General features: G+C 37.7%; 1 protein-coding gene across 4 annotated transcripts in view; it reads right to left on the bottom strand.

The window, feature by feature from the left end:
• LOC136858081 (transformer-2 protein homolog alpha) overlaps nt 1-26,230 on the bottom strand; it is a 159,474-nt gene that overhangs the window by 96,695 nt on the left and 36,549 nt on the right. For all 4 annotated transcript variants that reach the window (XM_067137353.2, XM_067137351.2, XM_067137352.2 and 1 more), the window contains exon 3: nt 17,057-17,276. In XM_067137353.2, coding sequence (XP_066993454.1) covers nt 17,057-17,276 — 220 coding nt within the window. The remainder of the gene's footprint in view (nt 1-17,056; nt 17,277-26,230) is intronic.

Raw genomic sequence — 26,230 nt, forward strand, 5'->3', positions numbered from 1 at the left:
CCTACCGAGGAGCAAGATCCACTGAAGACAGAAACTAAATCAGAATTAATGGACTGGCCTACACTGTAGTGACCAAACTCATGTCCCTAGGGAATTATTTTATGAAAGGTTTTCACGTTTACGCAGATAATTATTTTACGTCAATCCCCCTTGCAAAACATTTATACTCACTTGGAACATTTATTACCGGCACTATACGAAGAAACAGGAAGGGACTACCAGATGCTGTGAAAAAGCCATTTAAATTAGTTTGTAATAAATATTTCAGACAGGGGCCAATTTTACTAGTGGGATCTAAACAGAAAAAATCTCAGAAAAACCAGGTGGTGCTTATAAGTACACGCGGAGCTGCAATAGAAACAGAAGTGCCTGCAACTGCTAGAAACATTAATCAACCCAAGAAGAAACCTAACGTGATCTTAGACTATAATCGTTATATGGGTGGCATTGATACAAATGACATGATGGTGTATTTTTATTTAGATGAACGTAGAACTTTGAAATTCTGGAAAAAAGTTGCATTCAATATAATTTCGAGAATGGTCTTAAATGCTTATTTGATGTATTTAGAAAACTGTAACGGAAGGAAAATGACTAGGCTCCAGTTCTACTCCAGTATAATTGAATCTCTGAGTACTGAATGGTTTGAGAATAGACAAAAGATTATCACGAATATTCCCGTGTGTGGCGTAAAACTTTTGTCAGGTACATTAGAAAGACGGTGCGTTGTATGTAGCTCTCCGCAACAGAGAAAGAGGTCGCGAACTGTGTGCATCAAGTGCGATAAAGGCCTGCATACTAAATGTGCAGCTCTTCATAAATGCCCTAAATAAACAAAATATATTTAAACTTCTACTTGAACAAAAAACAGAGATTTTATATGACGTTGCGTTACGCTTTCTATTGTTCCTATTAGTGTTAGTGATAAGTGCTTCAACAGTGGTCTCAAACTTTGAACAACATTATATAGCGGTGACGAGTCTTCTTATCAAAAATTTTCGGTGAGTAAATTTATTTTGTCATTTTCCTTCTTTTTTACTAGTGACATAGTAAATTTGTGTTTGCATTTTTTGTTTTTCTTTTTCTCGTTCAGAGCAATTATTCTGTTCATAAATGAATTTTCTATCATTACGTAAATGCCGGTCCCCACGGGTCAAGTGTAGTGTGCCTGCCTCTCACTCGGAGGTCATGGGTTCGATTCCCGGACAGGTGAACGGTTTTTACCTGGGTCTGAGTGTTGGTTCGAGGTCCACTCAAACTAAGTGATGACAATCGAGGAGAGATCTTAGGCTAAGAGAGCTACCTTGGTCTAGAAAACCATGAATAATGAACGAGAGAATTCGTCTCACTGACCATGCGTCACCTCGTAAACTGCAGGTCTTCGGACTGAGCAGCGGTCGCTTAGTAGACCAAGGCCCATCAGGGCTTTAGTGCCATAGATGTTTTAATTACGCATATTGTATTGTACTGTATTGTAAGATGTTTTTAAAAATAGATACTGAAACAGAAAACTAGAAAAGGGGATTTCCGATAAAATAAAAACTATAATCTCAACTATTATTTTTTACTTTTTAATAACTCAGAACTATTTTTATACAATCTACACCACATATATAAAATTTATCTTAAGTGTTTGCCATACATCGATATATACATGAATGTTATCGGTGAGTAAAATTGTCTTATTTTCATTAGGGACATACGTTTGAATTTTAATTTTTTATATTTTTATTTTTCACGTTCAAAATAATTATTTTATAGAATTATATTTGGAAATATATTCTGCATTTAGTCGTATATTCTTTTGTATCGTAGATGATATTTTCAAAGTAGATATTGAGAGAGAAAGTGCAAAAATGTTTTTCTCTTCCTAAAAGTAAACGTTATCGACAACCATAATATCAACAATAATACGTTTTAATTATTTATATCACTCTAAATCAGTTGTTTATTTTATGTAGTCGACGTGTAGAAAATTTCTTGCCGGTATTTGACATACACTGGTAGATATACGCGAATGTTAAAATGCACGTAATTCTACTAAAAACGGCCTGGCACTTTACAGTAGTAGAGTGCAGGCGGAGCTCTGGCCTCTTCCAGCTGCTAGTGAGCGGCCGATCAGATCGGCTCCTGGCTCCAAGAGGGTTAAATTGTTTTCTATGATGGTATAACTTGGAGGTTTGAAAAACTTGGATACATATTATAATTAAGGTTACGTTATGAGTAGGTTCCCACCTTCCAATACTTATCAATTTCTATATAATAGGTTTATTAATTACATAATATAAACCATATAATCTCTAGTACATGATTCGTTCCGATTATGGAACATCTTCAGCTAAAATTTGACTAAATGGCAAGACAATTAAAACACATTGATGTTATGATGATACAAAAGCTAAAAGATATGATAAAATGGCACGAAGATTAAAACCTATAATTATGATGATGAAATAAAGTTCATTCATGTTGGTTAAAAATTCAACAAGTCAGTGTTCAAATGACGAAGTAAAAACGGCGATAAGGTTCTTCTTCATGTTGGAGACGTGTACATTTTGTTAATCTTGAAGATAAATTGGAGAAATACAAGATTTTCTTAATGTATATTTATCGGGGGAACTCTTGATAAAATAACCGTAGTTGAAGTTGAGTTGTGGTTAGATTATTGAAATGAGTCTGAAACGAGAAAAGAATGAGTAAAATAGAGGATATTTTAAGGAGAAAACCTTGTTAAAAACGTATGTTCGCGAGAATGAAGGATAATGGAGTTGATTACCTTATAGTCAGTCGTGTCGTATTTGACGTCCTCCCATATGTCGTGTTGTTAACTGACTGAGTCCTTTGTACATGTGTAAGGCACTTGCGGTGGGTGGGGAGTATTGGAAGGAGAGGTAAGTGACCTGAGGAGAGCGGGTGAGTTGTTGTGTAGGGTGGAGCTAACTGAGGAGTGGCGCTGTGATAGGGTAGGGGAAACGGAAGGAAAAGTAGGGGGACTATTGTGTAGGGTGGAGCTAATCGGAAGGAGGTGTGTTGGTTGTTTGTTGGGATTCTCTTTGATGGTTTTTCTAGATGAATCTAATTTGGTAGCCTCTTCTAATAATATATTTATATTTTCCGTAATTTCGTTAACATTCTGGTTGGGATTTCGTTTCTGATCAATTTCAATATAGATATTTTCAAGAATATTCATTAATTTACCTTTGTTTAGCGTTCGTAGAATGGTTAAGTCCCTTTCTATCGATGTAAAACTGTGTTTATATTCGGTCATGTGAAGACTCATAGCCGAGTACTTCCTATGTTTTTCGGCATTAATATGTTCTTGATATCTTACTAAGAAATTACGGCCTGTTTGTCCGATATAAGAATTGGCACAATTTGAGCATTTAAGCCTATATATCCCAGAATTTAAATATTTGTTATTACTTGCAATGCTTTGATGATTGAAAATTAAATGTTGATTGTTGTTATTGGTGCGAAAAGCAATTTTAAAATTAAATTTCTTAAAAATGTTAGTAATCTGGTAAATATTCTCGTTATTATAAGTAAAGGTGGCGAAGTTTTTCTTTTTATGTTCTTTTACCAGCTGCGTTTGAGGTTTATTTTTCATTTTATTCATTAATCTATCTATGTAGTGTTTTGTGTATGCATTGCTAATCGCTATTTTGTAAATGAGATTAATTTCTTTTTGGAGGTCGTTTTTGGACAAAAAGGAATTCCTTTTATGTGCCTCAGGATGGTACGAATCTTTTCGTATGGTATTTATAGTTTGAGTCGGTTTTCTACAGATTGTAAAGGCCAACTTTTCTTCTTTCCTTTCGATTGTTAAATCAAGGAAATTTAGTTTTTTATTGTTCTCGGTTTCTAACGTAAATTTTATGAAAGGGTCCAAACTGCTGATCTGGTCTAATAAATTAGTGCTACTATTGATTTGTTCATCTATAATTGCAAAGATGTCATCGACAAACCTTAACCAGATAATGATACCTTTTTCATCATTTAAAATTTTATGTTTTTCTAAGTGATCCATGTATATTTCAGCAAGGATACCTGACGCTGGAAATACCATAGGAAGACCACTTTGTTGATATACTGTGTTATTGAAGGAAAAGTAATTATTGTTAAGTGTAAATTCTAGGAGTAACATAAATTCTTCTATGTCATGGTTACTAAGTTTTCTGTGTGTCTTTAAGTTGTTCTTAATTATATTTAGAGTTTCTTTCGTGGGGATCGAAGAATACATATTACTAACGTCGAATGAGTTCAAGGTGAAAGATGGTTTTAATTTTGTGTTCTTGATAATTTTACAAAATTCTATTGAATTATTGATTGTGGTTCTGCTTAGGAAAGTATAGTACTTTTTTAGAAAGCTATTGATAAATTTAGAGGTTTTGTAGGTGGAGCTATTTCTAAAGTTAATAATTGGTCTTATGGGTGTGTCAGGTTTATGTATCTTAGGCAAAGCTCTTGCTGTTGGCAGTCTTGGATTCATATTAATTAGATTTGATATTTCGTTCTCATTAAGGATGAAATTAATGTTTTTAAGTATTTGTTTTAGTTTTCGTCCGTTTCCCCTAGCCTATCACACCGCAACTCCTCAGTTAGCTCCACCCTACATAACAACTCACCCGCTCTCCTCATGTCACTTACCTCTCCTTCCAATACTCCCCACCCACCGCAAGTGCCTTACACACGTACACAGGACTCAGTCAGTTAACAACAAGACATAAGGGAGGACGTCAAATACGACACGACTGACTATAAGGTAATCAACTCCATTATCCTTCATTCTCGCGAACATACATTTTTAACAAGGTTTTCTCCTTAAAATATCCTCTATTTTACTCATTCTTTTCTCGTTTCAGACTCATTTCAATAATCTAACCACAACTCAACTTCCAACTACGGTTATTTTATCAAGAGTTCCACCGATAAATACACATTAAGAAAATCTTGTATTTCTCCAATTTATCTTCAAGATTAACAAAATGTACACGTCTCCAACATGAAGAAGAACCTTATCGCCGTTTTTACTTCGTCATTTGAACACTGACTTGTTGAATTTTTAACCAACATGAATGAACTTTATTTCATCATCATAATTATATGTTTTAATCTTCATGCCATTTTATCATATCTTTTAGCTTTTGTATCATCATAACATCAATGTGTTTTAATTGTCTTGCCATTTTGTCAAATTTTAGCTGAAGATGTTCCATAATCAGAACGAAACATGTACTAGAGATTATATGGTTTATATTATGTAATTAATAAACCTATTATATAGAAATTGATAAGTATTGGAAGGTGGGAACCTACTCATAACTTAACCTTAGTTGTGTTGAGCCAATACGGAATAAATATGAGATTTATAAGCTGTACATATTATAATGTCGAAGAGTGAAGGGAATGAATAGGTTGGATATGAAACTTTCGATTTTCGATCAATTCTGTAGTATTTTTAACAGATTTTTTGGATAGAAAATTGTATCTTCTTAGAAACTTTTGAATGAATTGAGAAGTTTTATATAGAGGGCTTGGTCTATAATTGATGATCAAGCGGATGGGGACACCGGGTTGTGTATCTTAGGAAAGGATTTAGCAGTCGGAAGGCTTGGATTCTTGCTAATAAATTTTGTTTTTTCTTGTTCAGTTAAAAGGAATGAAGTATTCTTAAGGGTTAGTTTAAGTACGCATTGGATTTTTTGATTGTACTTTAATATTTTCTTTTTACCCTCTCGTTCTTAGCCGTCGATATGAGTAATTCTATTGCTACATGTGCTGAAAGCTACTAGGCAAACCGTATTTTTAGATCACGACCACTGATCTCTATACATGGATGGCAGGTAGCTTGGGTAGCAGTAAGCCGAATAGAAGATGACTGGTGTAGTAAGGTGGCAGCGAGCGCACGGTGTAGTAGACCACGAGGAGCGCGCTTGCTTTGTTTATGGTTAGTTCAGTGACGCCAGGCCTCCTGACTGTAGTTCCACGGGTGTTCTGTGCTGTGTTATTGCAAAGGAAATAGTGGTATATTTTACGAATTTCGGTTCGTTGCTTTGTAGTACGATTTTAAATTAAAAGACTCAATTTCAGTTCATGAGGGAAAGGAGTTTTCAGAGAAAATTCTATGGATTTGATAAGGAAAGACCTTAGCAGGCACCAATAATGAAATGAACTATCCATATTCATATATATATAGCGAGTAGGACTGTTGTGCTTATAGACATGAAATTTACTCATTATTGGTGTAACTTTCTTATTCTCCATCTTTTCTTTATCTGATTACCCTACAGGGTCGGTTTTTCCCTCGGACTCAGTGAGGGATCAAACGTCTACCGCCTCAAGGGAGTGTCCTGGAGCGTGAGACATTGGGTCTGGGGATACAACTGGGAAGAATGACCAGTACCTCGCCCAGGCGGCCTCACCTGATATGCTGAATAGGGGCCTTTTAGAGGGATGAGAAGTTTGGAATGGATAGACAAGGAAGAAGGAAGAAGCGGCCGTAGCCTTAAGTTAGGTACCATCCCGGCATTTGCCAGGAGGAGAAGTGGGAAATCACGGAAAACCACTTCCAGGATGGCTGAGGTGGGAATCGAACCCACCTCTACTCAGTTGACCTCCAGAGGCTGAGTAGACCCCGTTTCAGCCCTCGTACCACTTTTCAAATTTCGTGCCAGAGCCGGGAGTCGAACGCGGGCCTCAGGGGGCGGCAGCTATTCACACTAACCACTACACCACAGAGGTGGACGGTGTAATTTTCACTGTGGTAATTTAAGCTGCAGATGACTCTTTTCTCATTTCTATAATCTTCACAATTTAATCACCATCACCACCAATATTACTATAGTCGGAACAGTAAAACTGAGTAAGACAAATAATCGGAAACTGAATTCTGTATAATTCTAGTTATGTAGTAAGTTTCAATATGACCAATAAGATAATTAAGAATTACATTTTTGGCACCTTCCCCGAAACTACCATTTTAAACAGGGTAAATAAAATTATTTATAGCATAGACTGTAGTTAATTATTTCCCGACTTTACATACCAATTTTAATTCAATTCTATTCACCCATTCTCTTGTACCTCGGCACTGATATGGACTTAGCAACAAAAATCCAAATTCACGAATATTTCTGTTATCATAGATGGTACGGTAAAAATGAATAACATATATCTTTAGTTATGTAGTATTTATCGATAGGGCAGACAGTAACAAATAGTTGAGAATTAAATTTTAGGCTTTCCCGTAAACTACATTTCACTCAGCATGAATAAAATTATTTATAGCCTAGATTGTAGTGTCTTATCTCCGAACTTTATATACCGATTTTCTTTCAATTATCTCCAGCCGTTTTCTTGTGATGCGTGTACACACATACTGTACATTAACCCTTTCAGACCTGGTGTCCAATATATTGGACACTAAATTTTATCCTATTTTAAACGCAGTAAACTGCCTCGACTCCCTTTCAAACATCGTGACCATTATTCTGGATGTTTGGCTAGTGCAAGACATCGAATATCTCTGTCCTATGTTGATAGAGTTATGAAATAAACATCAAAACAAGCAAGATAGCAGACTCATTCCCCGGATCATCAGGTAAGTCAGATTTCCGTATTAATTACTTGTGCAATTTGCATCAAGTGACTTCAGAAAATTATGTGCGTCAAGGAGAGTAATGTAAGTATCAGTTTTATAATATGATAACTGAATAAACAAGTTTACTTGAGCTGCCTAAGCGTTGGAATCCAATGTCCAAAATATTGGACATCAGGTCACAATGGTAATACTACTTCTGAAGTACATGACATGGATGCTGATGAGAGTTCGCAAGTTGTGAATCTTTTGCAAGGTATTGCAGGCCTAAATTACACAATAATTCTTCCAAAATGTAAGATAATTGGGTTTTGCCCTTCAACATTAAGAAAATTGAGGTTTTTTAAATACAAATGTGATAATTTTTTACTTCTACGATGCAGGGAAAAAAATCAGTGTTCTGAATGAAACTCGTGCCCAGGAGTTCCTGAACATGCTCGAAGCTGGAGATCTGTTTGATATTTATATTTCAGATGAAAAGGATAATTTTGAAGATATTCCAGCTGCCGTTGGCCAAGGCGTCAGGATAGGACGTACAAAGCTTTCCGTCAAGGAAGATATCAAGCCCAAATGGGATTCACAGGACTGGCAGATGATAACTGAAAGTGAACGTGTTGTGACGGATCAACTAATGGCAGAATGTTTACTTGCACAGTTAGGGACTGGTGAGACAGCTGTAACAAACCATGGCCACCAGTAGGAATATCTCTCTAGAAAAAAAAAAATTCACTACAGGCGCCAATGTTTTTCTTCTTTTATTAGTTTCCAACATGATTTCAGTGATATTCAAGGTTTTGTAGAGAATCGTATTGATTTCTTCATCAAGTATATCGCCGATGATAATTTTGAAAATTTTTCAAAATACGCAAATATTTATGCCCTGCAGTCTGGTAAAACAAATTTCAACAGTACCAATGCCGGTGAAATAAAAGCATTGATTGGCCTACACATAACTGTAGGAAATAAGCCATGGATCTGTATAAAGTTCGCTGCACAGTCCGAAGATATGTATGTCACGGCCATCCACCAATAACTCTTGTTCTCGGGAGTGTTTCTTTTGAAGTAGAAAGTCGGTCTAAATTAATTTATGATTTATTTATACACATCATTGATATTAACACTGTATTAGTCATATTCTGCAATAAAAACTATTTTTAAACCTGTATTTTAGTCACCTATGATTTAATGGTCTTACAACCTCCCAGACCCAGTGTCCAATATATTGGACAGGAAAATATTTTTTGAAGCAATGGCAACAAAAATGTTTTTTGTTCTGATATGGCTTAAAAGAATGCCAAGGGGTCTGCTAAGCAGCAAATTTTTTTTTCGACGCCAGAAGATAATTCAGGACTGAACGGGTTAAAAAACCTAAAAATTAAAACTTGTATTTCCCCTTGTTACTGTGGTTACGAACGGTACAGAAATACCATTCTTTTTAAATTCTGAGCATTATACACACAAAACTCTTGTTTTATTTAAATTGAGATAATTTAAAATTACACAGATTGTCTCCAAATGACTCCTAAAATCTCTAGAAAAGTTACTAGTCATTATTATTGAAATTCTGTCACTAAATTACTAAAAAAGACTCTATATCTAGTGACTAGTCTCTAGAATCACCGGACAAGTTGGCCGCGCAGCTGTAAGCTTGCATCTGGAAGATATGGGTCGGAATCCCACTGTCGGCAGCCCCGAAGATAGTTTTCCGTGGTTTCCCATTTCCACAGCGCCCTAGGCAACTTCCTTCCCACTCCTAGGCCTTTCCTATCCCATCGTCACCATAAGACCTGTTTGTGTTGGTGCGACGCAAAGCAAAATTTCTTTTAAGTATCTAGAATCGACTAGACTGATGTGAACGAACACGAACATCGTACACGAGAACGAGATTGACAATCGATATACGGGTTTCAATAAACAGAACACTTTCACGACATTTGAACAGAATTCTCGCATCAATAAAAGTCTATATTTTGTTTGAAAGCAGCCAATGAGCGAAGGACTACCGGCCACTGGTGTAAAAAAAAGGTGAAATGGGCAGGATTTGAAAACAATTGAAGTTCACAAAAAAAGCTAAAACTGGGAGAAATAATAGAATAATTGGGAGCCGGGAAAACTGTTGAAAATCGGGAAAGTTGGCAGGTATGTTTTCTGCACTGCTAATTTACTGAGTATCTATGTCAGCATGCAAAAGATCAAGACACATTTAATGTTTAGCTGGTAAAATTAACTTTTTTTTTGCAATTTGCTTTACGTTGCACCGACACGGCGATGGGATAGGAAGCGGCTGCCGCCTTAAGGTACAGTGCCAGCTTTTGCCTGGTGTGAAAATGGGAAACCATGGAAAACCATCTTCAGGGCTGCCGACAGTGGGATTCAAACCCACTATCGCCTGGATGCAAGCTACAGCTGTGCGCTCCTAACCGCAAGGCCAACTCATCTGGTCTGACATATTTTAATTGTCTTCATCATTAAGGAATTTCACATTTTCCGTATCCATAACGAGGCTATCAAAAGACAAATATGCACCACGCTAGTCATTTCACACGATTATGTTCCTAACCCAGACATAGGCTACCGTATCACAGAGATGAGAAATATAATATTATATAGCTACACTTCGTATCACTTGACTCAAAATAGATTTGTACCTTCTGAATGGAATGCGAAATGCAAGCACAAACAGGCTCACGCTGCTATTCAGCAAGCAAAACCCGAGGCTAAAGTCTTGCTGCCCGAAAGTGCAACTTATCCTTTGAAGTTCAGGAAGGCCTTTTACCCTAATCATGCAACTGTGGCGACGGCTCTTACCCGAGTTGAAAATCAAGTTCCTTTCAGAAAAGATGACAAATACAGTAACATTTTCACGTCTAGGAATAATGTGATAATACTAAGCGGTAACGGTGAAAATTCGTGATGCAATAAGTGAGGCATTTTTATATAGATTTAATAAGATAAAAATCGGGACTTTGAAATTATGACGTGCCACGTGGGAAAACATGATGAAGAAGGCACTAGCGAGGTTTCACTGTAATAGGTTCAGACTGATAACTGTCAGTTTGTATTCTTCTGCTCAGTATTCGTATGATCTTAGAAATCCAAAACTAAGATATTTGAAAAGATTGGAATTGCTGTAGTTACACCCAACAACTTTTGAATGGTCTTCCTCAAGGACTGTACCATACTGTCTGAATTACTTGTCACCACATTAATGCTCAACAAAGGTTACAAATAGACTTCCCTCTTTAACTTTTATTCTTCTACAGCAGAGCTTCTCAAATGCCTAAAATCTCACATGTGCAAACTGTGGCGCAGAGATTCTGTGCACTGTGCATCAATCCGACTGAGCTTGGACCAGCATTTTTTTCTCAGGACGAGTCTGCTATGCTTGGCTCGTGGAACACTGAGGAGCAAGTGAGACAGGAGTAGGGAAAGAGAAAGACAGCGCTACTGCTCAAAATCGAGGAGTGGGTGTCTGGACTCCAGTCAACCTAGCGAAGTCATCTTTTGCACCTTGCGCTGCACAATGCACTGATGCATGCGCCCTAAGAGGCCCTGTTCTAGAGAGCTTCCCGCCAGCTGCGGAGATGGTCTTGAAAATGGTTAAAATGGAGCTTAAATTCACCGTATTTCACGGCATAATCGTCGCCACCGCGTAATCGTCGCATCCTTTATTTTCAATACAAAAATCGGACTTTAAACCTTTAATTACATAATCGTCGCACGTCCAAATTTTGTTCACTAATCTGGTTAAAAGGTAAATGGAACTGCAACGTAAGTTGCACATGAATGCGCAATTTAAATACGTGTATGGTTTATGGGCAATTTGGCAACACAGTCACGTTTGAGACATGTTGCACAACGTATAAATAAATAATACCGGTATATGTACGACGCATGGCTTACCGGTAGACTATCGGCAGTTTGACAACGTGGTCGCGAGACAGTGTACTATTTACTCACCACCTACATATTATGCTTACCGGGAGGCTATCGGCAGTTTGACAACGTGGTCGCGAAACAGTGTACTATTTATTCACCCCCTACATATTATGAGTTCCCATTTGAAATACGTAAGGCTGTAAGTTATCGCTTATCGGCAACGTCGCCAGGAAATACCGGCTAGGTAGGTTGAATGGACCTCGAACCAGCCCTCAGATACAGGTAAAATTCCCTGACCCGGCCGTGAATTGAACCCGAGGCCTCCGTGTAAGAGGCAAGCACGCTACCCCTACACCATGGGGCCGGCTCCTGTGTTATTGCGCACGAAGTGAAATCCAAGACGATAACGCAGATTTCCACGGAATTATTCAGCCGAATTATTTACGATGTCTCAGTTGTCATCGCTAGACTCTTATCTTACTACGTCATAAGTGTCCGGGCACGGGATGAAAACTTTTATCCAAGCAGTCAAGATAATTATTATCCAATGCTATTAAAGTTTTATTTTATAAACTCGTCAGTAATGTAATGTAAAATCATCAATAACTGGGAAGAAATATTAACCTAATTACCGTATGTTTAAAAGAAATTGAAAAAAATGAATGTTTGTTACTGACGTCTCGGAATACAGTCAACTATACAGTAGATCTACACCGCGCTAGCTAGAGCTCCGGTTGGCGAGCTTTGCGCAAGCGCAGTAGTGTGTTGCAACCAACGAGCTAAACTGATAAATTGTTGCATGCTTCCTTGCTGCCTAACAGTATTGGCTGCTCTGGAATGGACAGATCACAGATGCATTTATTTGTTTCAGATTTACGTGATTACTGTAGACATGTGTGCGTGAGAATTTAAGTTTTTAATTTGTGTTCTGGGTGTTTGCAGAAATAATTTGTTTTAATAGTGAACAATTACGGAAAGTCATTTATATCGCAAAACATTAACGTGTGAAGCATTTATAAGCGATTATGGGTAAATATAGAAACTATTCTGCGGGCTTCAAGCTAAGCGTAATTGCCTTCGCTGAACAGCACGGGAACAGAGCTGCAGAAAGAAAATTTTCTGAGAGTGAAAAGTTGGTGCGTGACTGGCGGAAAGTAAAAAACAAGCTAAAAAGCACAAACCCTTCTAGACGCGCGTTTAGAGGTCCTAAAACAGGGAAGTTACCTATAATTGACGAAGAAGTGTTTAGGTACGTCAGTGAAATACGTAACAATGGCTGCAGTGTATCATATGAAATGTTACAAATTAAGGGACAGGGGGTAGCGCGCAAACACAACATACCGGTAACTCAGTTTAAGGCGACTCGTGGGTGGATTAAGGGCTTCATGCGACGACACAATCTGTCAGTCCGAAGGAGAACACTAAGCCAAAAGTTGCCTGCTGATTACACGGACAAGATTGTAAATTTTCACCGATTTGTCATACGTTTGCGCAAGGAAACTTCATACTTGCTTTCTCAAATCGGTAATGCCGATCAGACTCCAATCTTTTTTGATATGCCTCGCAACAGCACTATTGCGCTAAAAGGATCATGGAGTGTATTAATGAAAACCAGTGGTAGTGAGAAGTTGCGATGCACGGCAATGCTAGCCATTACAATTGACGGGAGAAAGTTGCCGCCTTACATCATTTTCAAGAGGAAAACGATGCCTAAGAATATACAGTTTCCCCCTGGAATTCATGTACGAGTGCAACCAAAGGGTTGGATGGACGTAGAACTCATGCTGGACTGGGTTAAAACTGTGTGGAATAGAAGACCTGGTGCACTACTAAAACAACCAGCTCTGCTTGTTTTAGATAGTTTCCGAGGTCACCTCGTGAACGAAGTGAAGCAAATTCTCACTACAAATAAGACACGACAGATAGTCATTCCTGGTGGCCTAACATCTGCTTTGCAGCCACTAGATGTATGTGTTAATAAACCCTTTAAAGACCACTTACGTCGATTTTACGAGTGGATGATGAGCGGCGATCAGCAATTGACGCCCGCCGGAAATATCAGGCGTCCACCCTTGGACTTGTTATGCTCGTGGGTGAAGAAGAGTTGAGATCTTATACCACCTGAACTAGTCTCCAAGAGCTTCAAAAGGACTGGGATTTCGAATGCACTAGACGGTTCCGAAGATGACGCAGTGTGGCAGGGAGACGAAGAATCTGATACTGGTATTAACAGAGGCGAGGACGGCGCATCAGATAGCGAAACCCGCGATAGCGACACCGAAGATTTGGAATAAATTGCGTACCGGTAAGTCCGCATTTCACAACAAAGCGATAATTTTTTACAAGTGTAATATTTTAACTTTAATACTCAAATTAATGACAAATTAACTTAATACGTTCCTTTTTATTTTCAGGTTGGAAAAACGTTCGCCGAATTGTTGCGAAAAATTATGAATTTTGTTTTAGACTATTTTAATTATTTTGATGTATAAACGTGAGTATTACGTGCATCTTAAATTTGTATCAAATACAATGTAGTTATAAATACATTTTTTGAGTAATACAAATACTGGTATTAAATATTCATCGTATAATGGTCGCACCCTACAATTTTTTTTCGAAAATTTTGGTATATAAAGTGCGACGATTATGCCGTGAAATACGGTACTTTCAAGATGATATAAATGTTGATTCCCATAGGGAACATGAAATACTTGTCCTGAATGAGTAAATTTATAATACCAATATAATGGTCCGTTATTGGGCACTATAAATTTTCCAGCTAACTCATTCTTGGTTGCCTGTGTTTCGCCCTGGTGTGCTAAGGTGGAATCATGGAAGAATGACTTAGCTGGAAAATTTATAATGTCCAGTAATGGACCATTATATTGGTACTACTTTCAAGAGATAATGGACAAGAGGTTAATAAAAATAACTAGAATAATATAATGCTGATTTGCTTTAGAAATACTGTTACTCTAGCTATGAACAGCACTACTTCACAGCCATTTTACCATACAAATTAATAAAAATATCTACAATGTATTTGTAACTCACAGCTCCTCGAACCATAAAGAGACTACAACATGTTGGGAATACTGTAAGTTTGGCAACAAAATGTTAAATTTGTAACCAGGTTGAATAGATGGAAAATCTTTAATAATCAACTTGCACACACAGTTAATAAGCATTTAAATACTGCAATAATAAGGGACTTTGTACTATAATTTTGCACCAACTAGAATCTTCCCTAAAAATACCAACTACACAAACCTCTGGTCACCAGTCAACATCAAGCATCCCTACAGAAATACTTCCTGTACTAAATGAAAGCCAAGAATTGAGCCCATATAAAAAGCACCTTTATAACAGCAGTGAGTAGATACTGAAAAAGTAGAATTCACTGTACTGGTTTAATTCTATCTAGGGATGGGTCCTCTATACTTTCGATTACCTCGATACTCACGATACTTTGGTGGTAATTCTGCCACTTTTATTTTATTTTAAAATCACAAAATATTATTGCTGCAAGTAGAAAATTTTAAATTGATCACAATGACCACGCAAACAGTAGAGACGAAGAGGGAGATACGGTCAGGAAGACCCCTCAATTCCTGCTTATTCAGTGCAAACCCAAACATCTAATTACCTCACTGCAAGTTAAGCAAGAACCTGACTAATTACATGTTGAGTTGAATTTTCCAGGAAGTGCATCTCTAATTTTTTAACAATCCAGAAATTACCTTCATTGTGTCAGTGTCCAAAGAGATACCCATTGTGAATATTTTTTCTGAACTGGAAAGCCCGCCAGACAGTAGATCAGGAATTGTGACTGTCTGACGGTCTTTGCTGGATGAAATGAACATGAGGTATAAATCCACTGCAAGAAAATGAAATATGTTCCACTGCAATGCTGTTGGATCCATACTTAATAGGACGAGTTTTTCGCAGCTCCAGTGTTCTCAGCTGTGCTAAAGACTGACTGGTGGACCTTGCTAACCAAGAGCAATGTCCAGCATACAAAAATGATCAGGTAAAATTTTTTTTCCTTCAGATTTTCGGATACCTATGTAGGGATAGTCTTGTAATACTGACACTTGCAACCACTAAATATTTGTGTATTCCACCTGCAACAGTCTTCTCTGAAAGACTATTTAGCACAGCAGGACCTGTAATGATACAGAAAAAGAAGCAGACTTGACCCCGAAAGAGTGACAATGACAATGCTAGTATTTTTAATAAGAAGGTATAAAAGTGGACCGTTTCAAAAGCTCATTTTACTTTTAAATGAGTAATGTACAATTTAAAAATAAGTACACTGATTTTGTCTCATCAAATAAGTACAGCTAATTAATTTTATTGGCATTACACAGTCCTCCCAATATTATATTTTTGTACTGAAACTAGAAGTAGAAATGACTGGCGAGTATCGAAGTATCGGGTATCGTGAAAAATATTGTGTATCGGTATAGAGTACCGAGAAAAACTGATATCGACCCATCCCTACTTGTATCTTAACAAAGTAGCTTATAAAATCTACGAGGGCAACACATCCAGAATCCTCTGCACAAAATAAATAAGATGGTGAGCATACAATTTATGCACACAATTTTTTTAATGATGTGTGAAAAATCTGAACATTGCACTAAGCATATATAAAGTGTACAATAGCAAGTACATTATCCAAGATGATTACAAAATATTCGGACACTTCAGTTTCACGATGTGCTGACAAACTTAGCAAGAACACAGTCTCAACGGGTTACATGCGATAGGAAATTCACTGTAGCAGAAGTTTAATAAAATTGCTTTCCAAAATATCCCTTATCGGCTGCAAAGGATATAAAAATGCACAATATTGACCAAAATAAGACTCAAAAAATTACTTATAACAATGCATCTAATCAGATTCTGCCAACAAATGTACACAAATATTAAAGATGTTCCTACTACTCTCCTCCTGGATAGAAACTGAAGTGTCGTTCTCATGAAAGCCAAAAATACACTAAAACTGATGATACATCAACACCCTTTAAGAATATAATTGATTTTAATTATTTTAATGCCGGAATGAAAGTCCAGAATAACATCACACTTCACCTTCATGTCCATTTAAAATTGTACAATACACACATATCTGCAGGAAAAAAAAAACACCCTGCAAAAGCAAAATTAATGGACAAGAATAAGGATTTAAAAAAAAAAAAGATCAAACTGTTAGACACTGAGCATATTTTGTTCTCTTCAATCTGCATAGCAGATAAGAATTACACATGACGAGTCACATGAGCACCAATGGCAAAGATGATTAAAGTTTAAGATAAATTACTCAGCTAATACCACTGAAATGAGAAGACACCCTGTACAACTTCAATTTCTATAAAAAGATACCAGTCCATCCTTCTAAATGACCATTATACGAGTAAACTGAAATTCTTTTTTCCCCTCAAACTATTATAACCTTCTGTAACAGCTGTAGCAGGAAATCTTTCCCTTTTATTTGGTCAAAATTATTCTCCCATATTACATAAGAACTACTGCAGTTAGTATTGAATTTCAGAGAAATATAAATATACTCACCCTGCTGCCAACATGCCGCCTGCGAGAAGACATAGGACTCCGAGAATGACTCCGATAGAACTCCTTCCGGCGATCACTGTAGCCGTAGTATTTGCCTCGAGGGCTGTATGAGCGTGATCGAGAATGAGAATACCTGGAGCGATATCTCCTAGGTGTGCGGGAGCGGCTGCGAGATCTGTAGCGACCACGGTAAGACATCCTTCTCGACCTTGAGTGGCTCCTGCGATACCATAGCATTCCTCAATTACTCAATAGAATTTAAAATATATAAAAAAACTCCACAAACTTAAAAGGATATTCCATGTGATCAAGGAGTCACCACACAGGTTAGAGCATAGGTTACAAATCCTTGTACAGTAGATCATACAGAATTTTCTGGAAAATAAAGCAATAACTGGGCGATTCTTTCAAAAACCTGTAATTCAATGTTTGAAAACATATATATTGCTGCCATTTAACAAAAATGTATATATTAAAGAGAGAAAAATAATATATACCCTATTGCCACAGGAGATTTCTCACATCCATGGACTGCCGCATGTTACCAGGTGGAGAACTTTCAACGAAAAGAGCTGCTGTATTTTCAGCTACCCTTAACATACAACTGCCAGAACACACAGCAAGAACTTCTACAGAGGCCAAAACTCATTCTTCTGTACATAGAGTAAATCAGAAATAAAACAATATTTCAAGTGTTATTTTACTTGAATGTCCATTTTACAATATCAGAAATGTACGTACTAGACACTGTTTTCTAAAAAAATTCCTAGCACCCTGGAGCATCGCTGCAGCCAGAGGAAAATTTGTTTCCATGATTTCATTATCTTGTCATAGCAATATTATCTGGCAGTACTATGAGCTTGCTTGTTTTCTTGCTTGAGTAGCTCTACACAACACAGACCACAACGAGGTTTGTATATCAACATCTCTTACTTAATGTTCACAAATTCATTTTTAGACAGCTGGTGTCAGTATCATGCTTGAACTTTTTCACAGATATTTGTATTTTTCATTTGTTCCATAGGAGCATAATGGAGATGTTTACTTCACGACCTTGCAAGATAATTGAACCTGCTACTTGCAAATTCAGGTTAGTAGACTTTCAAATTCTGCATGTTGGAAAGTTAGTGTCTTCTCGCTTATGTTCCTGAATTCTGTGTACTAAGAAGAAATTAAAATAATTAGAAGCCAAATTCTCCACTGGACTTACGACACAGTTCTCCCTGGTCATATTAGGATAGTTCTTGCGACTTACAAAGTCCGCAATGCATTTGGGATGAATCGCACATTGCCACCAGTACGAACAGATAAAACTACTCTTGTTATCTTACTAACTGCAAATTTTGGTGGTCATTTGACTATGTATAACTTCAATAGTAAGCACCTTGAAATCTTTGTTCTGAGAGATATCTTTACCTCAGGTAGGCACTTATCTTCTCCCATCGCAATTCCTGCATAGTTTAGGATATTCATCCTTGTTAACATGAAACTTCTCTGAAGTGAAAGAATTCCTACCGGGAAAAATGCCAACACCTTGGGATCTCGAACAGACACAGTAACAGTTAGTTGGTTGTAAAATCAATGACACGATTATGAACTTTCTGTTGCAACATCCTACTCAGTCTCATTACATTTTGATGGGTTTTGCATGTAGATGAATGTTTTGGCTCTACCTCACCTCTTTTCACACTGTCACTTGTGTTTTGCTACACTACGAACAGCCTTCTCTGAAGGTTGGCACCCCTGTAAATGCAAAGTTAAGAATTAACTTTGTATATAAAGCTGTGCATATAATCCGGCTTCAGTGGTGGAGTCCCGTTAGATAGATGGAGGATACGTTACCAGAATGAATAACTGACTCGATCATGGAGTGTAAGAGTAGCAGAAGGGAGATATGGTTAGACAGCTTTTAAAAGGGGAGGAAATAAACAAGGCGAGTAAGGACCGTGGAGGAATTTGGTTAGATCAGAGAGGTTTCCAGACAGAATGCTAAAAGGCATAACAGTCTATAATAAAGCTATATGCATGTTATTCAGTGTAAATTCTAACCTTCTCCATCCAAACCCTGTCTATTTCACCATACTTATAAAATTCCTAATATACTTACACATTCCTAATAGCATAAGACAACACGATTCTTGTGGGTTGTTCCTCAGAATTACCACTTTTATCATATAAACCTTTCTGTCAGCACGTATGCCTTGGTAATCGGTGAGGTTATGCGGTAAATAACAAGAAATGATCAATGTATGATTCAACAATATGTCACTGTACTTTGGATTCCCCATCAAACTATACGTCCCATGACTAACTACTATATCAAGAGCGGCATCCAATTCCAAGCTTTTTAACTTTTTGCTTCAACAAAATCTTGCGGATTCACGAACTTCCAGTAAACTTGGCGATTGCCAGATAAAAGAAAAAACAATCCTGATGAGAAATAAATGGGCGAATGATCTTGAGTATTCTATCACTGGTCGTCCCCGACCACAGATGATGGAAAGACTAAACAGCTGTTAGTTACAAAAGATCAACTGACCGACCTTTCCAAACTAATGGAAATTTAAGGTGTTTGTAAAGGAATATACACTAGTGAGAAGGCTTTGAAACCAAGGATTATGAATCTGTATGCCTAGTACTGGAAGAAGACCTGCCAAGTACGAAATCTCTACAAGATATTTTCAGGGCAATAATGAAAAACTGGATATTCTCTTGTAATTATATAGCCAAGTAATTCTGAAATGTTCTCTTTATTTGCCAGAACTTGTATCAACCAACATTAACATTTTGTATTTTTTTTTTACTTATTTACAAGTTGCTTTGCATCACACCTAAACAGATAGGTCATATAGTAACAATGGTACAGGAAAGGGCTAGGAGTGGGAAGGAAGTGGCCAAGGTCTTAATTAAGGCACAGCACTTGCCTGGTGTGAAAAGGGGAAACCACGGAAAACCATCTTTAAGGCTGCCTACAGTGGGGTTCATACCCATTATCTCCCTAATGTAAGCTCACAAGTGCACACCCCTAACCACTCTGCCAACATTAACAACTGAAGCTTGGAATTGCTAGATTTTGTATCATTTGCAGCTTGGTTATTTACAACATTACATAAGTCATCTATCTGAAGAACTGCAAATTGGTTTTGGAGTTCATTCACAGCATCATCTCTCGTTTCATGTTCTTTACACAGAATAACAGGAAACATATCCAAAAAGAAATTCACAGAAAATAACTGTGCTTCTTCAATGGCATCAAGTTCAGCAACCTGTGCATGTTTTAGCACATCATTCTTGAAAGGAAAATTAGACATTAATTGCACATAACCAGCCAAGTCCATCACAGCGCCATACAAGGTTCCATTTGATTCCATCTTTGACTGGGATTTCCACCTCCCACCATAAGCAGTATTATTCAAGTAGTAGTTTATATACAGTCTACATATATTTTACCTCAACTCAAACTGAGTAATATTGAATTCTAAGCAAGTTTTACATACCCTCTGCGCCAGTGATGTACAAAATTAAAACTTTCAATCATTGATAGGAATGTGCAATTAAGTCATAGAACCCACTATAGTAATTGCCACGTAAGGAAATACCCCAGAAAGTAAATATCGCCGCCCGATGCTCTTCTTTTCTCTTTTTTGTAATGGCTGATCACTGCTGCCAACCTGCCTGGTTACATATTACAATCATCAGACATAACCATAACAAACTAACCTCAATGTAAACACCGATAATGAATGTTTCCCTACCCTAGTAAATGATAAAAGATAAGATGAAATAAATCAAGATAATTATGAATATCTCCTCAATGAGGAATTAAGGAAATAAACACACTTGCTCACTTAAATTATCTGTCTTTATTTTGATATACAGTAGGTGTACTATAACCATATTCTTGAAAAGAGGGGCGTGTTAAACGATGCAATTTATTTAAGAAGTCTTTGCAGTGTGATTTTCGAAAGTTCCAGACATCCAATGACTTCCCTTTCTTTTGCGCGAATATTTCCTTCTCTCTTCAATACCGGTAACCAGTAAGGAGAGAGATTATTGGGCATATTTTCAGCCTGCAGGCTGGTTATATCTTCAAGCTTATCAGGAAACATATAGGAATACTAATGTGCCAAGCTCCGTGAACAGAATTTAGGTCAGCTTTCAAGTTCACTGCGGATTTGAAAATAATAATGTTATAAGTTCTACTGCCAAAATTTCGTCCCGCAAGAGTTATTTCATGTAGATCTAGACATGAGACTGACGTATTTGAGCACTTTCATCATTTCACACAAACTATGTTATTAAATGCATTATCCGAACATGCCACAATCCTACTTACCTGGTATTAGCCAAATAGATTTACAATCCCACAGAAAAAGAAAATATGCTTTAAATATTCTCGCAAATGTATCACTAGTGACTTTAACGGCGATGCGGTGGCAACACGCACTTCACGCTAGAGCAGTGATTGAACGTTGCCAACGTGCCAGATTAACGATAAATGTAAGACGTCGTATCGGCAAGTAGGGTCCCTAAACTGTATGGTTACCAACACTGAAAAAGACCCAATAGCAAGAAAAGTAACTATAAATCAATATCTTAATATTACAGGGGAGAAAGGGTAAGGTTGCACCCTTAGGGTACGTCCTTACACGGAGAGGACTATAGAAACAGTATGGACATCATAATCAGAACGTTATGAAAGTTTATTTTTCTTTTATATTTGCGCAATACTCAATGCCTATGTAACATCCTAACATCATAAAATTGATGTAATGTACAATTGATCCACAATTTTATAACAAAGTGTAATAGCCACAGAACTCACCAGAACAACCTGGACATTGTAATCAGAATGCCATGAAATTTCAATGCTTTTATCTTTGCACAATACTTAATATTTATGTAATATCCCAATATCATCATACAATTGACGTAACGTACATTTGAATTTACAGATTCATAGACAATATTTTGTACTTTAAACTTAGCGACATTTTCATTGACTTTTTATCTAATCGGCATCACAATCTATTTTACATTCATGTATTCAACCACATTTTATAACGAATGTTTACTCTATTAATTTTTATTACTTCATAAGAGGGTAATGTTCCAGGACATTCAATAGTAAAGTGTAATTATTTTAGGCGGATGATGACATAATTGAGGTCGAAACTAGTACCTAGCATCGCATTATGATATAAGCATAGGCACTGCAAATAATGTATAGTATTGAATAGGTGGATTAAATAACTAATTATATTTGTGATCTCAGTTCAATATGGAACCGAAAATGAAATTTATAACCCAGGATCTCTCAATTATGCGCTTAAACTCGTATTTAAAGTTTTCTGCTGCACTGCTGTCACCACCTAGTTTTTCTCCTTCGATGTTTTATTCTCGAATGCCATATCTGTCTTTAAATCTCTGTAGCCAACCACTGAACGCTGGTGAGGACCCTGAGAGCCCTATCTTTTTGTGAAAAATTTGTCCTGTCTTGTTATCACAGGACGACTTCGCCCCTTTTGCTGAAACCACGTAACGCAGCATCCAGTTCTATTAAAGATGATGCTTTCATTGTTTTTTCTTCGGAGAGTCCATGCAAACTGTCAGAACTCTCCACAGACTGCAACATTGTCTTTATTCTTCATTAGGTCCCGCACTGTTGTAACACACCCACATCAAACTATGATGCTAAATTAGAGACTAGTTCACCTTTGTTTAACCGTTCGATTATATTAACTTTATTTTGTATGGTTAAAACCACAAGTTTTCTTTTTACTGCAAATTTCGATCTCAAAATTCCTCGGCTGTTAGAAAGGTAAATAAATATTCAACTTTATCAGTCACTCTCACATTTCTTTACTTTGCACTACAGTACAGAATGTAGCCTACTTGTCTACTAATAGCAGAGGTGGACTATGACGGACTGCTAGGCTGGTTTCTGATTCCCTGTGCATTGTGAAATATTTACGATGCATTAGGCTGTGGTGAAAATATTTAACCTTGACAGAACGATACGGAAGATCTACGTATGGTACTCTGAGATGTTACACGCTACAAAATAAGTTGTGGGCATCATTCTGAAGTAGAAATGACCAGCATACTGTACTCAGAGGGAATATTACAGTACATTATTCACCAACAATGGAATGGATAATAAAGTTTGTGACTGTTGAATTTGAATAGCATTCCTCTTATTTTGGAACAGTCAAAAGTTAAATCATTTTACACAACATAAAATTACGTAGTAAAATAATATATGAAGTCATGTCTCCATTGCCGATTGCTGGTCTATGCGCGTGTACGTACAGTGGTTACTGTATGTTATGATCATGGACTCAGGAGCCGGAGAGTCAATGTACAGTCGCTCCAAAACAGAATACTGTATCAAGATACCTTGACATCAAGAGCCGGGCTGCGTGGGTCAGACAACTGAGGCAATAACCTTGTGACCGCAACTTGGCAGGTTCGATCCCAGCTCAGTCCGGTGGTATTTGAAGGTGGTCAAATACGTCAGCCTTGTGTCTGTAGATTTACTGTCAGGTGGTGGTGGTGATTTTTGTTTTAAGAGGAAGTACGAGGTAATCATCCTCTCTGAACAAATTAGTGGAAAAAAATTTAAAATATAAAACAAAATTATTTATTCAACGAAGGAATTTTGAAACGCAGTACAAAATGAAACAAAATACAATTATAGAATTACGCCGAAAAGATTACTAGCGTATCAAAAGGGAACGTATGTTCCCTGAGTAAAAGTACATTTGTAATTTATATACAGTGAAACCTCGATTCTCCGTTTTTCGAGGGACCATGAAAATAAAACGTACAACACGGGAAAACGGAAAATCCGGGAATGAATGAAAACCATCAACAATTTGGCTAAACATCACAAAAATTGAATATGTATAATTATAATCTTACAAAAACTCCTAAACCAAACCAAACTACAGCCCCAGTGGGACTTTGCCTGCCAAGCGACAGCTGCTCAGCCCGAAGGCCTGCAGATTACGAGGTGCGCATGGTCAGTGCCACGAATCCTCTCGGCAAATATTCCTGGCTCTGTAGATCGGGGTCGCCATCTCACCATTAGATAGCTCCACAATTAAAGGTATTCACGTAGGCTGAGTGGACCTGGAACCAGACTTATATCCAGGTAAAATTGCCTGACCTGGTCGCAATCGAACCCGGGCCCTCTGGATGAGAGGCGGGCATGTTAGACCGCGAAACCGCATTAATTACCGGTACGCGAGTTCAAAATCTCAGTACTTTATATTCAATTTTACAGGGGAATCTTCGTCAGTTTCCCGTGAAAACTTCTTTCAGTTCAGCAACTTTGATTAGGCTAGCCAAACTTCGAAAAATCTAATAACGCCAAGCCAAACGACAATCGACCACAAGTAGTTTTTAATTCTCTCATCTAATAAAATAAAGCACATTAGATACAAAAGCACCCAAAATGATGGCGAAATCCGTTCATTTCTTAATCTTTCATTGTAATTTGGTCTCCGGTATACTGTTCGTAGTCAGTTTCTGGAAATCTCGTACTGCGCAAATTAGGCCTACATCGACTTTTAAAGGTTATGTTGTACTCGAAAACATGGTTTCGAATGTAAGTATCGATTCTTAAAAGTTCTCGAATGCATTATATTCAATTCTGCGCGTCACAAATCCAATCAAATTGGAAACATAAAAGAAATGTAAAAACTTCAGAAATTACGGTTATTCGTGACCTTGAGGTCATCTGGAAAGCGCGCTCGCTGCACATGTCAGTACGAGTTTGAAATGATACCAACCATTTAAAATGTAACGTGCGCAAATAAAACGACTGCAGTTTTTGGTATGTTAACACGAAAACGTAACTTCCCAGTCTTACATCAGGACCTAAACAGTAATAGGCAATCCCAAGACCTCCCATTGCTTTTTTTTTTTAATGTGGGGTGCAACATCTGTTTTGGTCTCGCTAACATATCATGTACGATAATATCAAAAGGTACTGAATTTGTGTTGAGGAGGAGCAGTTTTGATTCGTGCCTGAAAGCCCAGTTACTCTGCAGTGCCCTGAGCAAAGTGCCGAAAAACTCTTCGGCAGTATGATCGAAAAAAATGTAAAAATATAAACATCTAACCTTGGACATAATATGGACGTTTTATAAGTGTGAACATATGACGAAACTCGTTCCGTCTTCAAGCAGAGCTGTCGAAATGCGCCGTGTCTCCTTGCAATTGTTGTGGGCACCCTCTGCTTTATGATTTTCCGAGATTCTCTAAACAATACCACCCGAATGCGATGCTAAGATGGTCTCTTATGCAAGTTCACCGCCGATCGCTTTTCTAGTACCGGTACAGTACTTGCTTTAATTATCGCAGTGACAGGGCGTTAACGCCAAGATCCATAAATATGCCATAGCCGTCCTTTCGTGAGATACAGTTATTAAAAAACGATTGATCGAGGATTTAGCATTGATGGGACTGGAATTTCTGGACGGTTGATCCGGGAAAGCGTTTCTTCGAGGAACGGATAATGCGGGACTTTTACAACGTGATTTAATTACGATGCTCGCGGGACCACGTAATTTGAACGCATATTCCGGGAACACGTATTTTCGGGGAACGGATAATCGAGGTTCCACTGTACTCTTGACAAGTCCACTGTCGCACATAAAGCGGATGATGAGATCAGCAGTAGTCGCATCATCAGCTAGTATGCGTTCGAGTGTTTCCTGCAGGCCGAGGCTCCGTCTTAGGCCAGAGAGATCGGTGCACTCTGTGAGGATGTGGGCCACGGTGAAGCCGGCACCACAAGAACACACTGGGGGGGGGGGTCTTCCCTCTTCAGAAGATAAGAGTGCGTGAATCATAAATGACCTATCCTCAGCCTGCACAGTACTATGGCCTCTCTCCGTAAAGGTCGGAAAGAGGACCGACACACGGTAGTTGTATTCTTAATTGCTCTCAGCTTGTTGGGATTTCGGATATCTACCCACTCCGATTCCCAGGACGCCAAGATGGTTCGACGTAGCTGAGAACAAATATCCTTAGTAGGTACATTGACTGGTCTTGGAGGCAAAAGTACAACTTCCTTTGCAGCTTCATCCGCAAGTTCGTTTCCCGCAATCCCAACGTGGTTTGGTAGCCACGCGAAAGTGATTCTGATGCCAGCATCCATTAACC

Source organism: Anabrus simplex, chromosome 1 (assembly GCF_040414725.1).
Source record: "Anabrus simplex isolate iqAnaSimp1 chromosome 1, ASM4041472v1, whole genome shotgun sequence".
Lineage (NCBI taxonomy): Eukaryota > Metazoa > Arthropoda > Insecta > Orthoptera > Tettigoniidae > Anabrus > Anabrus simplex.